The sequence below is a fragment of the Mobula birostris genome, chromosome 24 (genome assembly GCF_030028105.1).
Source record: "Mobula birostris isolate sMobBir1 chromosome 24, sMobBir1.hap1, whole genome shotgun sequence".
Classification (NCBI taxonomy): Eukaryota; Metazoa; Chordata; class Chondrichthyes; order Myliobatiformes; family Myliobatidae; genus Mobula; species Mobula birostris.
In genome coordinates, this window is record NC_092393.1 from 10,530,596 (window position 1) to 10,546,187 (window position 15,592).

General features: G+C 42.1%; 1 protein-coding gene across 1 annotated transcript in view; it reads right to left on the reverse strand.

The window, feature by feature from the left end:
• The window catches only part of LOC140187437 (transient receptor potential cation channel subfamily V member 6-like), a 197,419-nt gene that overhangs the window by 6,381 nt on the left and 175,446 nt on the right, over positions 1–15,592 (reverse strand). Inside the window, exons 11-12 of the mRNA XM_072242761.1 lie at positions 11,949–12,015; positions 10,381–10,639 (exon numbers count right to left, since the gene is read on the reverse strand). Of these exons, the coding sequence (XP_072098862.1) occupies positions 10,381–10,639; positions 11,949–12,015 (326 nt within the window). The remainder of the gene's footprint in view (positions 1–10,380; positions 10,640–11,948; positions 12,016–15,592) is intronic.

Sequence of the window (15,592 nt, forward strand, 5' to 3'; positions counted from 1 at the left end):
ATTACATGACTGGATGACTAGCTATTACGTGACTGGATGACTAGCTATACATGACTGTATGACTAGCTATTACATGACTGGATGACTAGCTATTACATGACTGGATGACTAGCTATACATGATTGTATGACTAGCTATACATGACTGTATGACTAGCGATATATGATTGTATGACAAGCTATACATGACTGTATGACTAGCTATTACATGACTGGATGACTAGCTATACATGATTGTATGACTAGCTATACATGACTGTATGACTAGCGATATATGATTGTATGACAAGCTATACATGACTGTATGACTAGCTATTACATGACTGGATGACTAGCTATACATGATTGTATGACTAGCTATACATGACTGTATGACTAGCGATATATGATTGTATGACAAGCTATACATGACTGTATGACTAGCTATTACATGACTGGACGACTAACTATACATGACTGGATGACTAGCTATTACGTGACTAGATGACTAGCTACACATGACTGTATGACTAGCTATTACTTGACTGGATGACTAGCTATTACATGACTGGACGACTAGCTATACATGACTGTATGACTCACTATACATGACTGTATGACAAGCTATTACATGACTGTATGACCAGCTAATACATGACTGTATGACTAGCTATACATGACTGTATGACTCGCTATACATGACTGTATGACTAACGATATATGATAATAGACAATAGACAATAGGTGCAGGAGTAAGGCCATTCAGCCCTTCCAGCCAGCACTGCCATTCACTGTGATCATGGCTGATCATCCACAATCAGTACCCCGTTTCTGTCTTCTCCCCATATCCCTTGACTCCGCTATCATTAAGAGCTCTATCTAACTCCTTCTTGAAAGCATCCAGAGAATTAGCCTCCACTGCCTTCTGAGGCAGAGCATTCCACAGATCCACAACTCTCTGGATGAAAAAGTTTTCCCTCAACTCCATTCTAAATGGCCTACCCCTTATTCTCAAATTGTGGCCTCTGGTTCTGGACTCACCCAACATCAGGAACGTGGTTCCTGCCTCCAGTGTGTCCAATCCCTTAATAATCTTGTATGTTTCAATCAGATCCCCTCTCATCCTTCTAAATTCCAGTGTATACAAGCTCAGTCGCTCCAATCTTTCAACATATGACAGTCCGCCATCCCAGGAATTAACCTCGTGAACCTCCACTGCACTCCCTCAATAGCAAGAATGTCCTTCCTCAAATTTGGAGACCAAAACTGTACACAATACTCCAGGTGTGGTCTCACCAGAGTCCTGTACAACTGCAGAAGGACCTCTTTGCTCCTATACTCAACTCCCCTTGTTATGAAGGCCAACATGCTATTAGCTTTCTTCACTGCCTGCTGTACCTGCATGCTTACTTTCAGTGATTGATGAACAAGGACACCAAGACCTCGTTGTACTTCCCCTTTTCCTAACTTGACACCATTCAAATAGTAATCTGCCTTCCTGTTCTTGCCACCAAAGTGGATAATCTCACATTTATCCACATTAAACTGCATCTGCCCACTCACCCAACCTGTCCAAGTCATCCTGCATTATCTCAACATCCTCCGCACATTTCACACTGCCACCCAGCTTTGTGTCAGCTGCAAATTTGCTCATGTTACTTTTAATCCCTTCATCTAAATCATTAATGTATATTGTAAATAGCTGTTGTCCCAGCTCCGAGCCTTGTGGTACCAACTAGTCACCGCCTGCCATTCTGAGAGGGACCTGTTAATCCCTACTCTTTGTTTCCTGTCTGCCAACCAATTTACGATCCACGTTAGTACCCTACCCTCAATACCATGTGCTCTAATTTTACCCACTAATCTCCTATGTGGGACCTTATCAAAGACTTTCTGAAAGTCCAGCTACACTACAGCCAATGGCTCTCCCTCGTCCATTTTCATAGTTACAACCTCAAAAAATTCCAGAAGATTAGTCAAGCATGATTTCCCCTTCTTAAATCCATGCTGACTCGGACCGATCCTGTTACTGCTATCCAAATGTGCCGCTATTTCATCCTTTATAATTGACTCCAGCATCTTCCCCACCACTGATGTCAGGCTAACTGGTCTATAATTCTCTGTTTTCTCTCTCCCTCCTTTCTTAAAATGTGAGATAACATTAGCTACCCTCCAGTCCTCAGGAACTGATCCTGAATCTATGGAACATTGGAAAATAATTACCAATGTGTCCACGATTTCTAGATCCACCTCCTTAAGTACCCTGGGGTGCAGACCATCATGCCCTGGGGATTTATCAGCCTTCAGTTCCATCAGTCCATCCAACACCATTTTCTGTCTAACGTGAATCTCCTTCAGTTCCTCCATTACCGTAGGTCCTCTGGCCACTATTACATCTACGAGATTGTTTGTGTCTTCCCTAGTGAAGACAGATCCAAAGTACCTGTTCAACTCTTCGGTCATTTCCTTGTTCCCCATAATAAATTCACCCGTTTCTGTCTTCAAGGGCCCAACTTCCGTCTTAACTAATTTTTTCCTCTTCACATACCTAAAGAAGCTTTTACTATCCTTCTTTATATTCTTGGCTAGCTTGCCTTCATATCTCATCTTTTCTCCCTGTATTGCCTTTTCAGTTATCCACTGTTGCTCTTTAAAAGTTTCCCAATCCTCTGGCTTCCTGCTCATCTTTGCTATGTTATACTTCTCTTTTATTTTTATACTGTCCTTGACTTCCCATACAGCTTGGCACCAGGGTCGTCGCAGAGCAATGTGTGATTAAGTGCCTTGCTCAAGGACACAACACGTTCCCTCGGCTGGAGCTCGAATTCACAACCTTCAGGTCGCTAGTCCAATGCCTTAACCACTTGGCCACGTACTTTTAATCCATTACACCCCTCACCTTTCACATTGATTCCTATTGCACTTGGCCATACTCTCCGAGCCCTTCCTGAGCTTTCAGCCCTGTTAATTCTGTTGTCTTTCTTAACTTTCCTTATTCTCTCTTTCTCTTTAACTCCATCTTTATATCTCCTCTCCTTCCCCACCCCACTACTTAGTTTAAACACACCCGTGTAGCAGTGGCAAACCTGCCTGCCAGAATGCTGGTCCTGTTAAGGGGCAACCCGTCCCTTTTGTACAATTCATCCTTGCCCCAAAACAGATCCCAGTGGTCCAAGAATCTAAATCCCTGCTTCCCACACCAGCTCCACAGCCACACATTCTCAGTCACGCTGCAGAATTTCTTTCCTATTCCCGACGTCATTTGTGCCGATATGCACTACCACTATGATTGTATGACGAGCTATTATATGACTGGATGTCTTGCTAAACATGACTGTGTGACTAACTATTAGGTGTCGGTAGTGAGGAGAGTCAGCATGGAGGGTAGTGGAAGGAGTGACAATCAAATGAAGTGGCTGTGGAAGTTGCAGCAAGGGTTAAGATGATGTTGTGACAAAGACTGTGTGCAGACATTGTACAGCCACCCAAGCTGAACATAGTCTTGAGAACCTAACTCCTCTCTACACAGTCTCATTGTTCAGCCTGGGATCCAAGGTAATCAGGATATACCAAAACACGATAAGGATGTTTATGAAAAACTGTAGGGCACACACTAGCTATTGGACAGTTATTTTACTAAATCTAAGGTATTAGTGTCCATTAATGCATCAATTTTATTCTTTATTAACACCTGAATAGTATATTCTAATTAGTACCATTAACGGTAAGACTCTTGGCAGTGAGCAGGATCAGAGGGATCTTGGGGTACGAGTCCATAGGAGTACGAGTCCAAGCTGCTGTGCAGGTTGATTCTGTGGTTAAAAAGACATATGGTGCACTGGCCTTCATGAACCGTGGGACTGAGTTTAGGAGCTGAGAGGTAATGTTACAGATATATAGCACCCTGGTCAGACCCCAAAGAGTACTGTGCTCAGTTCTCGTCACCTCACTACAGGAAGGATGTGGAAACTATAGAAAGGGTGCAGAAGAGATTTGCACTTGTGAGAGTAGGTTGAGTGAATTCGGCCTTTTCCCCTTGGACTGGTGGAGAATGAGAGGTGACTTGATAGAGGTGTATAAGATGATGAGAGGCATTGATCATGTGAATAGTCAGAAGCTTTTCCCCAGGGCTGAAATGGCTAACACGAGAGGGCAAAGTTTTAAGGTACTTGGAAGCAGGTACAGAGGAGACGTCAGAGGTATGTTTTTTACACAAAGAGTGGTGAGTGAGTGGAATGGGCTGCCAGCAATGGTGGTGGAGGTGGATACGATAGGGTCTTTTAGGAGACTCTTGGATAGGTACATGGAGCTTAGAAAAATAGAGGGCTATGGATAACCCTTGGTAATTTCTAAGGTGAGTACATGTTTGGCACAGCATTGTGGGCTGAAGAGCCTGTATTTTGCTGTAGGTTTTCTATGTTTCTAGTGACTTATATATGAAAATAAGGTGATTAAGAAGTGCACAAAATTTTGATTGGATCAATATCTGTATAAAAATTGACAATTCTGAGCTGGAGTTTCGGAACAGTTTGGTGCCAAGGGTTGAGCTGTTCTTGTGTAGAAATAAATGATGTATGACTGGGAAATGAGCGCATGTTGTCTAAGTCCAGTTAACTGGTGCTGACATGGTCCTCTGGAATTGCTGCTATGCTCTCACCAGATATACCAGTTGTTATCAAGTCCAAGGTTCACACCACAGATACCAGCACGAGACCAGAAGTGTTTTGGAAGCCATCTCTCCATATGAATTGTTGATGCTGTAATCTATTGTAAGAGAGAAACACACCTTAATGGTTCTGTTAAAAGGTCTTTCACCTGAAATGTTAATTCTATTTCTCCTTCCACAGGTGCTGCTTAACATGCTGAATCTTTCTAGCAGTCTTTTTCTGATTTTCAAATGTCACACATTTGTATGAAAAACAGTTGGAAGAAAACTTTATTCATGAAAAACCCTGAATAAATGAAACCATTTTTTATTTAATGAATCAAGCCAGGTCTACCTCACAGCATACTCACCTGCCACTCAGTTAGAGCATGCTTAAACTGCTGGGAAGACTGCTCAGTCACAAGACTGAGAGCTTGGATACATACATGGAATTATGATGTAGTGGCCATTACAGAGACTTGGCTGGCACCAGGGCAGGAATGGATTCTCAATATTCCTGGATTTTAAAAGGGATAGGGAGGGGGAAAAAAGGGGAGGAGGGATGGCATTACTGGTCAGGGATACTATTACAGCTACAGAAAGGATGGGTAGTGTAGCAGGATCCTCTTTTGAGTCAGTATGGGTGGAAGTCAGGAACAGGAAGGGAGCAGTTACTCTACTGGGAGTATTCTATAGGCCCCCTGGTAGCAGCAGAGATACCGAGGAGCAGATTGGGAGGCAGATTTTGGAAGGGTGCAAAAATAACAGGGTTGTTATCATGGGTGACTTTAACTTCCCTAATATTGATTGGCACCTGATTAGTTCCAATGGTTTAGACGGGGCAGAGTTTGTTAAGTGTGTCCAGGATGGATTCCTGTCACAGTATGTTGACAGGCCGACTAGGGGGAATGCCATAATAGATCCAGTTTAGGTAACAAACTGGGTCAGGTCACAGATCTCTCAGTGGGTGAGCATCTAGGGGACAGTGACCACCGCTCCCTGGCCTTTAGCGTTATCATGGAAAAGGATAGAATCAGAGACGACAGGGAAATTTTTAATTGGGGAAGGTCAAGTTATGAGGCTACAAGGCTAGAGCTTGCAGGTGTGAATTGGGATGATGTTTTTGCAGGGAAATGTACTATGGACATATGGTCAATGTTTAGGGGTCTCTTGCAGGATGTTAGGGATAAATTTGTCCCAGTGAGGAAGATAAAGAATGGTAAGGTGAAGGAACAATGGGTGACAAGTGAGGTGGAAAATCTAGTCAGGTGGAAGAAGGCAGCATACATGAGGTTTAGAAAGCAAGGATCAGATGGGTCTATTGAGGAATATAGGGTAGCAAGAAAGGAGCTTAAGAAGGGGCTGAAGAGAGCAAGAAGGGGGCATGAGAAATCCTTGGTGAGTAGGGTAAAGGAAAACCCCAAGGCATTCTTCAATTATGTGAAGAACAAAAGGATGACAGGAGTGAAGGTAGGACCGATTAGAGATAAAGGTGGGAAAATGTGCCTGGAGGCTGTGGAAATGAGCGAGGTCCTCAATGAATACTTCTCTTCTGTATTCACCAATGAGAGGGAACTTGTTGATGGTGAGGACGATATGAATGAGGTTGATGTTCTGGAGCATGTTGCTATTAAGGGAGAGGAGGTGTTGGAATTGTTGAAATACATTAGAACAGATAAGTCCCCGGGGCCTAACGCAATATTCCCCAGGCTGCTCCATGAGGCGAGGGAAAAGATTGCTGAGCCTCTGGCTAGGACCGTTATGTCCTCGTTGTTCTCGGGAATGGTACCGGAGGATTGGAGGGAGGCGAATGTTGTCCCCTTGTTCAAAAAAGGTAGTAGGGATAGTCCGGGTAATTATAGACAAGTGAGCCTTACATCTGTGGTGGGAAAGGTGTTGGAAAAGATTCTTAGAGATAGGATTTATGGGCATTTCGAGAATCATGGTCTGATCAGGGACAGTCAGCATGGATTTATGAAGGTCAGATCGTGTCTAACAAGCCTGATAGAGTTCTTTGAGGAGGTGACAAGTCGTATAGTTGAGGGTAGTGCAGTGGATGTGATCTACATGGATTTTAGTAAGGTATTTGACAAGGTTCCACACGGTAGGCTTATTCAGAAAGTCAGAAGGCATGGGACCCAGGGAAGTTTGGCCAGGTGGATTCAGAATTGGCTTGCCTGCAGAAAGCAGAGGGATGTGGTGGAGGGAGTACATGGAGGGTTGTGACTAGTGGTGTCCCACAAGGATTGGTTCTGGGATCTCTACTTTTGGTGATTTTTATTAATGACCTGGATGTTGGGGTAGACATGTCAGCTGGCAAGTTTGCAGATGACACAAAGGTTGGTGGTGTTGTGGATAGTGTAGAGGATTGTCGAAGATTGCAGAGAGACATTGATAGGATGCAGAAGTGGGCTGAGAAGTGGCAAATGGAGTTCAACCTCGAGAAGTGTGAGGTGGTACACTTTGGAAGGACAAACTCCAAGGCTGAGTACAAAGTAAATGGCAGGATACTTGGTAGTGTGGAGGAGCAGAGGAATCTGGAGGTACATGTCCACAGATCCCTGAAAGTTGCCTCACAGGTAGATAGGGTAGTTAAGAAAGCTTATGGGGTATTAGCTTTCATCAGCCGAGGTATAGATTTTGAGAGTCGCGAGGTAATGATGCAGCTCTATAAAACTCTGGTTAGGCCACAGTTGGAGTACTGTGTCCAGTTCTGGTCACCTCACTATAGGAAGGATGTGGAAGCATTCAAAAGGGTACAGAGGAGATTTACCAGGATGCTGCCTGGTTTAGAGAGTATGCATTATGATCAGAGATTAAGGGAGCTGGGGCTTTACTCCCTGGAGAGGAGGATGAGAGGAGACATGATAGAGGTATACAAGATATTAAGAGGAATAGATAGAGTGGACAGCCAGCGCCTCTTCCCCAGGGTGGGAAAATACATGCAAGAAAATAGAATTCAGAAAATAATGGTACTAACATTTTTGATATTTCCCCTAGGAACACACACAAAATGCTAGAGGAAATCAGCAGATCAGGCAGCATTTTTGGAGATGAACAAAGAGCTGATGTTTTGGGCAGAGACCCTTCATCCTTTCATCAGAGTCCTGATGAAGGGTTACAGCCTAAAATATCAACTGTTTATTCCTCTCCATAGATGTTAGCTGACCTGCTGACTTTCTCCAGCATCTTGTGTGTGTGTTTCTCTGGATTTCCAGCATCTGCAGAATCTCTTAAATTGACATTTCCTCACATTTTCCTTGACATTTTCCACCCTAGGGGTTGTAATGAAAATACATGAATAAACACTAGATTCAGCAGCCCCAGTCTATCAAAGTGCCCTTCATTCATGTTCTGGCCACTACAGGCACAATTCATTGTTTTGTATGCAATTTATTTTGTACAAACATCACTTCCTGTGCATAACCTGTTTGTTACATTATTCCCTGTTCACATTAATTTATATTTAGTTTGAAGCACACAGTGGAAAGGCATCCATCACCATCTCTTTATTGTCCTTGAAACTAGTATCTGTGAGTCTTAAGTTTTATTAATATTGGTAAGCACTTACTAGATATATTTTGAAGGCATCATTACCTCGCGACTCTCAAAATCTATACCTCGACTGATGAAAGCTAATACCCCATAAGCTTTCTTAACTACCCTATCTACCTGTGAGGCAACTTTCAGGGATCTGTGGACACGTACCTCCAGATCCCTCTGCTCCTCCACACTACCAAGTATCCTGCCATTTACTTTGTACTCAGCCTTGGAGTTTGTCCTTCCAAAGTGTACCACCTCACACTTCTCTAGGTTGAACTCCATTTGCCACTTCTCAGCCCACTTCTGTATCCTATCAATGTCTCTCTGCAATCTTCGACAATCCTCTACACTATCCACACCACCACCAACCTTTGTGTCATCTGCAAACTTGCCAGCTGACATGTCTACCCCAACATCCAGGTCATTAATAAAAATCACCAAAAGTAGAGATCCCAGAACCAATCCTTGTGGGAGAAAAAGACCATAAGACCGTAAGACCATAAGACAAAAGAGCAGAAGTCAGCCATTCAGCCCATCGAGTCTGCTCCGCCATTTTACCATGAGCTGATCCATTCTCCTACTTAGTCCCACTCCCCCGCCTTCTCACCATAATCTTTAATGCCCTGGCTACTCAGATACCTATCAATCTCTGCCTTAAATACATCCAATGACTTGGCCTCTACTGCTGCCCGTGGCAACAAATTCCAGAGATTCACCACCCTCTGACTAAAAAAATTCCTTCGCATTTCTGTTCTGAATGGGCGCCCTTCAATCCTTAAGTCATGCCCTCTCGTACTAGACTCCCCCATCATGGGAAACAACTTTGCCACATCCATTCTGTCCATGCCTTTCAACATTCGAAATGTTTCTGAGGTCTCCCCTCATTCTTCTAAACTCCAAGGAATACAGTCCAAGAGCGGACAAACGTTCCTCATATGTTAACCCTCTCATTCCCGGAATCATTCTAGTGAATCTTCTCTGTATCCTCTCCAACGTCAGCACATCCTTTCTTAAATAAGGAGACCAAAACTGCCCACAGTACTCCAAGTGAGGTCTCACCAGCGCCTTATAGAGCCTCAACATCACATCCCTGCTCCTATACTCTATTCCTCTAGAAATGAATGCCAACATTGCATTCGCCTTCTTCACTACTGACTCAACCTGGAGGTTAACTTTAAGGGTATCCTGTACGAGGACTCCCAAATCCCATTGTATTTCAGAACTTTGAATTCTTTCTCCATTTAAATAATAGTCTGCCCGTTTATTTTTTCTGCTGAAGTGCATAACCATACACTTTCCAACATTGTACTTTATTTGCCACTTCTCTGCCCATTCTTCCAATCTATCCAAGTCTCTCTACAGACTCTCCGTTTCCTCAGCACTACCGGCCCCTCCACCTATCTTTGTATCATCAGCAAACTTAGCCACAAAGCCACCTATTCCATAATCCAAATCGTTGATGTACAATGTAAAAAGAAGCAGCCCCAACACTGATCCCTGTGGAACACCACTGGTAACCGGCAGCCAGCCAGAATAGGATCCCTTTATTCCCACTCTCTGTTTCCTGCCAATCAGCCAATGCTCTATCCACATATGTAACTTTCCCGTAATTCTATGGGCTCTTATCTTGTTACGTAGCCTCATGTGTGGCACCTTGTCAAAGGCCTTCTGAAAATATGATTGCAATCTATAATTAAGGGAAAAGTGAGTACTTACAAAATGTTGAGTTGATCGAGAGAGCAAACATGACTTATACAGGACTGACCATATCTGACAAATGTGCTGTAAATTTTTGAGGAAGTATCTGAAACCATTGACAGATTAATGACAATGTGTTTTTATAGATAACTGAAAGCATTCAATGTAAAAGACCAATATTAAAACAAAATGTTCACTATTTATGTCATAGATTTAGGTGAGGAGGTGAGAGGTAAGAATGTTGATCATATATCACTGGGTGGCGGTGAAAATTGCAAGAAACATGCAGAGTAGCTATAGGAGATAAGTGAAGACGTGGTCATAGGTCCAGCTACCATGGGTAATGGAACAGATACCGTGTATCCTGCCCAATGCCTTTTGCATATCAAAACATCCTGAGGCATTTGATGGGAACATGAGTAAACAAAAGACATGGTGGAATCAAACACATTTCTTTCCTATACTCCAGGCACAAACAGATATATCAAAGTATATGAACCTAGCACCTGGGCTTGCCAGAATACATCATAATTCTTCATCACCCGTCGGAGTGTGTGGGCCATCAAGAAGATAAAGAGAATGACCATCATCTGGAAGGTCACCATGATGTAGGACACATATAGTATCTTGACCATGAAAGGAGTGTACTTGTCATAGTTCAGTGGGATGTCAAGGAGTCCAAAAAAGAGCATGAAGACCAGGAATATCAGATTCTTAAAGCCATGAAAATGCAGCCACTCAGATGGATCAAGCTCTTCGAATGACAAATGTAGCGCTGGAATGAAAAGAAACAAAAATCAGCATCAATCTCCAAACCTATCAATAATGCATGCATTTTAAAGGATTAAAACAGCATTTGACAACAAGCCACAAAAGACATGGGCAAGATAATTAAGGAATATATAGCCATGAGGATAGTGGGAGGGTGAGAGAGAAGAAAGCAACTGTGTGCCCAATGGATTTACTTTTAGGATGGATAGATAGTTCAAGTGAAGTTCTTTATAGGTTGTTCTGACCTAGGTATAGGCAGAATAATACAGAATTTCTCATCAGGCCAAATTGAAGAGGACTGTAGATCACAACATATACTGGTGATATTAAACCTGAATCTAATAAGTAGAAAGCCAAACAATGTTTATAGCAGAGGAGTAGATCCATTCATGATTGTGAGGGGTTAGAGAAAGGCAAAGAAGTTCCAGAGACAGTTCAATGCTAAAACAGTAATATAACCATATAATATATAACTATATAACAGTTACAGCACAGAAACAGGCCATCTCGGCCCTTCTAGTCCGTGCCGAACTCTTACTCTCACCTAATCCCACCGACCTGCACTCACCCCATAACCCTCCATTCCTTTCCTGTCCAATTTAACTTTAAACGACAACATCGAACCTGCCTCAAGCACTTCTGCTGGAAGCTCGTTCCACACAGCTACCACTCTCTGAGTAAAGTTGTTCCCCCTCATGTTACCCCTAAACTTTTGCCCTTTAACTCTCAACTCATGTCCTCTTGTTTGAATCTCCCCCATTCTCAATGGAAAAAGCCTATCCTATATTTGGGAAAAAAGTCATAGAATCATAAAATAGACCAGCACAGAAGGAAGCTATACAGTCCATCCATACTAGCATTCAAAGAGGAATCCAGTTCACTATATTTCCATATTCCTACAATTCCCCCTCCATTACATTCATTATGCAACTCTCTTTTGAATGCTACAATCAAATCTATATTCACCATCTTATTATATAGTGAATCCCAATCCTAAATACTCACAGAATATACAATGATGGTTATGGTCTTAAATGGAGTAGAGGAAAAAGATAGCCATGGATCAATAATGTCAACACCACAAGGAACGTGGCTTTGTAGGAGAACATACTGAAGTGAATTTAGTGGGGTCAGATTTTATGTTGTAACTCTGATTCAAATGTAAGTCCTATAGTCAGAACTATAACAAAAGAAGAAAACAGTCTATTTTCTTTTTAACAAAATTATAATCAATATCAGGGTGGTACATCACCATGGGAAAATTCTACATACATTAATAAAACATTGTTGGAGAAAAGTTTACCTATATTTACCTGTGGTAAATCCTACTAGTACCATTGTCATTAATATCAGAAATGTCAAAAATTTCTCCAAAATAATCTGAAGGGGAGATAAAGAAAACTGTTAATTAATATTTTATGTCAATAACCAGTCATTTAGATAACTGTGCAACACACTCAAAATGCCAGAGGAACTCAGTGCATCTCGAACCAAATCATTGACTGTTTATTTCCGCACCCCCCCCCCCACCGCCATAGATGCTACCTGACCTGCTGACTTCCTTCAGCACTTTGTGTTTGTTCAAGATTTTGTGAATCTGCAGAAGCTCTTGTGGTTCAGATAATTGCTCTTGTCTACACTACAAACAAGTATAAGGCCTTACAGCAGCAAATATAGGAAAATGCTTATGAATTACGTGACAATAATAACTTCTCAGACACACAGCAATACATCAGAGAAATTAATGTTATATGACTGATTACCAATTAATATGGGGTCTACAATGCTTAAACTTCCTAGGGAGACTTGCTTCATGTGACCTAAACATTATTATGCTGCTGAATCATAAAAAAGCGTACACAATAAAAGGATTGCACGATGTAGCAGAGATGAATTTTTCCACCTTCAGCTTTACCTGTTTGCCTTCATTATGCGGCTCAATCTTTTGAACTAGGTAATGGCCAATCAAGCCATCAAGCCTCTTCCTCCATGACACTCTCAAGTAATAAAAGTCTAACTACCTTAGTCCTAAGAGTCGCAGAGTTTTAAATGCAGCACAAGGGACCATTCATCTGTTCAGTAGCTACAGTTTTCTAAAATTTCTCCATTATTTCTTTAGAGGAACCAAACAACATGGGATGAAAGTAGTAATTGGTTCATTGTTTCTGATAGTTCCAGGAACTGAAACCATCCAGCTGACTTATTTGATTATATGAGGATCCTTCACTCTGTTGTGCTGGTGAACCATTACTCCATAAGACCATAAGATGTAGATGCAGAATTAGGCCATTTCACCCATCGAGTCTACTCTGCCATTTTATTATAGCTGAACTATTTTCCCTCAGCCCAATCTCCTGCCTTCTCCGTGTATCCCTTCATGCCCCGACCAATCAAGAATCTATCAACCTCTGCCTTAAATATACATAAAAACTTCACTCCACAGCTGCCTGTAGCAAAGAATTCCACAGATTCACCACTCTCTGGCTAAAGAAATCCCTTCTCATCTCCATTCCAAAAGGATGCTGTCTATTTTGAGGCCATGTCCTCTGGTCCTAGGCTCTCCCACCTTAGGAATCTTCCTCTCCACACCCACTCTATTACTGTCTTTCAACATTCAATAGATTTCAATTAGGTCACTGCTCATTATTCCAAATTCCAGTGAATACAGGCCCAGAGCCATCAAACGCTCTTCATATGACGAGCCATTCGATCCTGGAATTATTTTTGTGAACCTCTTTTGAACCCTCTCCAGTTTCAGTATATCCTTTCGAAGGTCAGGGGCCCAAAGCTGCTCACAATACTCCAAATGAGGCCTCACCAGAGCTTTAGTTTGCTTCACCATTACATCCTTGCTTTTATATTCTAGTCCTCTTGAAATGAATGCTAACATCACATTTGCCATCCTCACCACAAACTCAACCTGCAAATTAACCTTTAGGGAATCCTTCACAAGGATTCCCAAGTCCCTTTGTACCTCAGAATTTTGAATTTTCTCTCTATTTAGAATTTTCTCTCCTTTTCATTTCTTTTACCAAAGAACACGACCACACATTTCCCAACACTGTATTCCATCTGTCATTTCTTTGCCCATTCTCCTAATCTATCTAAGTCCTTCTGTAGCCACTCCACTTCCTCGAAATTACCTACTCCTCTTCCTATCTTCGGATCATCCACAAACTTTGCAACAAAGCCATCGATTCCATCATCCAAATTATTGACATATAATGTAAAAAGAATCGGTCCCAACACAAACCCCTGTGGAACACCACTTGTCACCTCCTTCTAATGATTTGATTTGATTTTTTAACAATCGAGCTACACCTCTCTGCCTGCCCTTTCAAAACAGTGTGTATCCTCAGACATTAAATTCCCTGCTATAATCTTCTTTCAGCCATGATTCAGTGAAGTCCATAGCATCATACATGCCAGCCAATCTATAACTGTGCTACAAGTTTATCCACCCTTTTAAGGTTTTATACTTAAATGCAGGCAGCATAAGGAATAAGGTGGATGATCTTGTCGTACAGCTACAGATTGGCAGGTGTGATATTGCAGCCATCACTGAGTCGTGGCTAAAGGATGCATGTCTCTGGGAGCTGAACGTCCAAGGATACACGGTGTATCGGAAGGATAGGAAGGTAGGCAGAGGGGGAGGCGTGGCTTTATTGGTAAGAAGCGATATTAAATCATTAGAAAGAGGTGATATAGAATCAGAAGGTGCAGAATCTTTATGGGTTGAGCTAAGAAATCACAAGGGTAAAAGAACCCTGATGGCAGTTATTTATAGGCCTCCAAACAGCTGCAGGGATGTGGACTACAAATTACAACAGGAAATAGAAAAGGCTTGTCAGAAGGGCAGTGTTACGATAATTGTTGGGGATTTTAACATGCAAGTGAATTGGGAAAATCAGGTCGGCACTGGATCTTAAGAGAGAGAATTAGTAGAATGTCTGCAAACAACAGGAATTCTGCAGATGCTGGAAATTCAAGCAACACACATCAAAGTTGCTGGTGAATGCAGCAGGCCAGGCAGCATCTCTAGGAAGAGGTACAGTCGACGTTTCAGGCCGAGACCCTTCGTCAGGACTAAGAATGTCTGCGAGATGGCTTTTTAGAACAGTTTGTTGTTGAGCCCACTAGGGGATCGGCTGTACTGGATTGGGTATTGTGAAATGAACCGGAGGTGATTAGAGAGATTGAGGTGAAGGAACCCTAAGGAGGCAGTGATCATAACATGATTGAGTTCACTGTGAAATTTGAAAAAGAGAAGCCAAAATCTGATGTGTCGGTATTTCAGTGGAGTGAAGGAAATTACAGTGGCATGAGAGAGGAACTGGCCAAAGTTGACTGGAAAGGGACACTGGCGGGAAAGACGGCAGAGCAGCAGTGGCTGGAGTTTATGCGAGAAGTGAGGAAGGTGCAAGACAGGTATATTCCAAAAAAGAAGAAATTTTCGAATGGAAAAAGGATGCAACCGTGGTTGACAAGAGAAGTCAAAGCCAAAATTAAAGCAAAGGAGAAGGCATACAAGGAAGAAAAAATTAGTGGGAAGACAGAGGATTGGGAAGTTTTTAAAAGCTTACAAAAGGAAACTAGGAAGGTCACTAAGAGGGAAAAGATTAACTATGAAAGGAAGCTAGCAAATAATATCAAAGAGGATACTAAAAGCTTTTTCAAGTATATAAAGAGTAAAAGACAGGTGAGAGTAGATATAGGACCAATAGAAAATGATGCTGAAGAAATTGTAATGGGAGATAAGGCGATGACGGAGGAACTGAACGAGTATTTTGCATCAGTCTTCACTGAGAAAGACATCAGCAGTATACCGGACACTCAAGGGTGGCAGGAAAGAGAAGTGTGCGCAGTCACAATTAAGACAGAGAAAGTACTCAGGAAGCTGAATAGTCTGAAGCTAAATAAATCTCCTGGACCAGATGTAATGCACCCTCATGTTCTG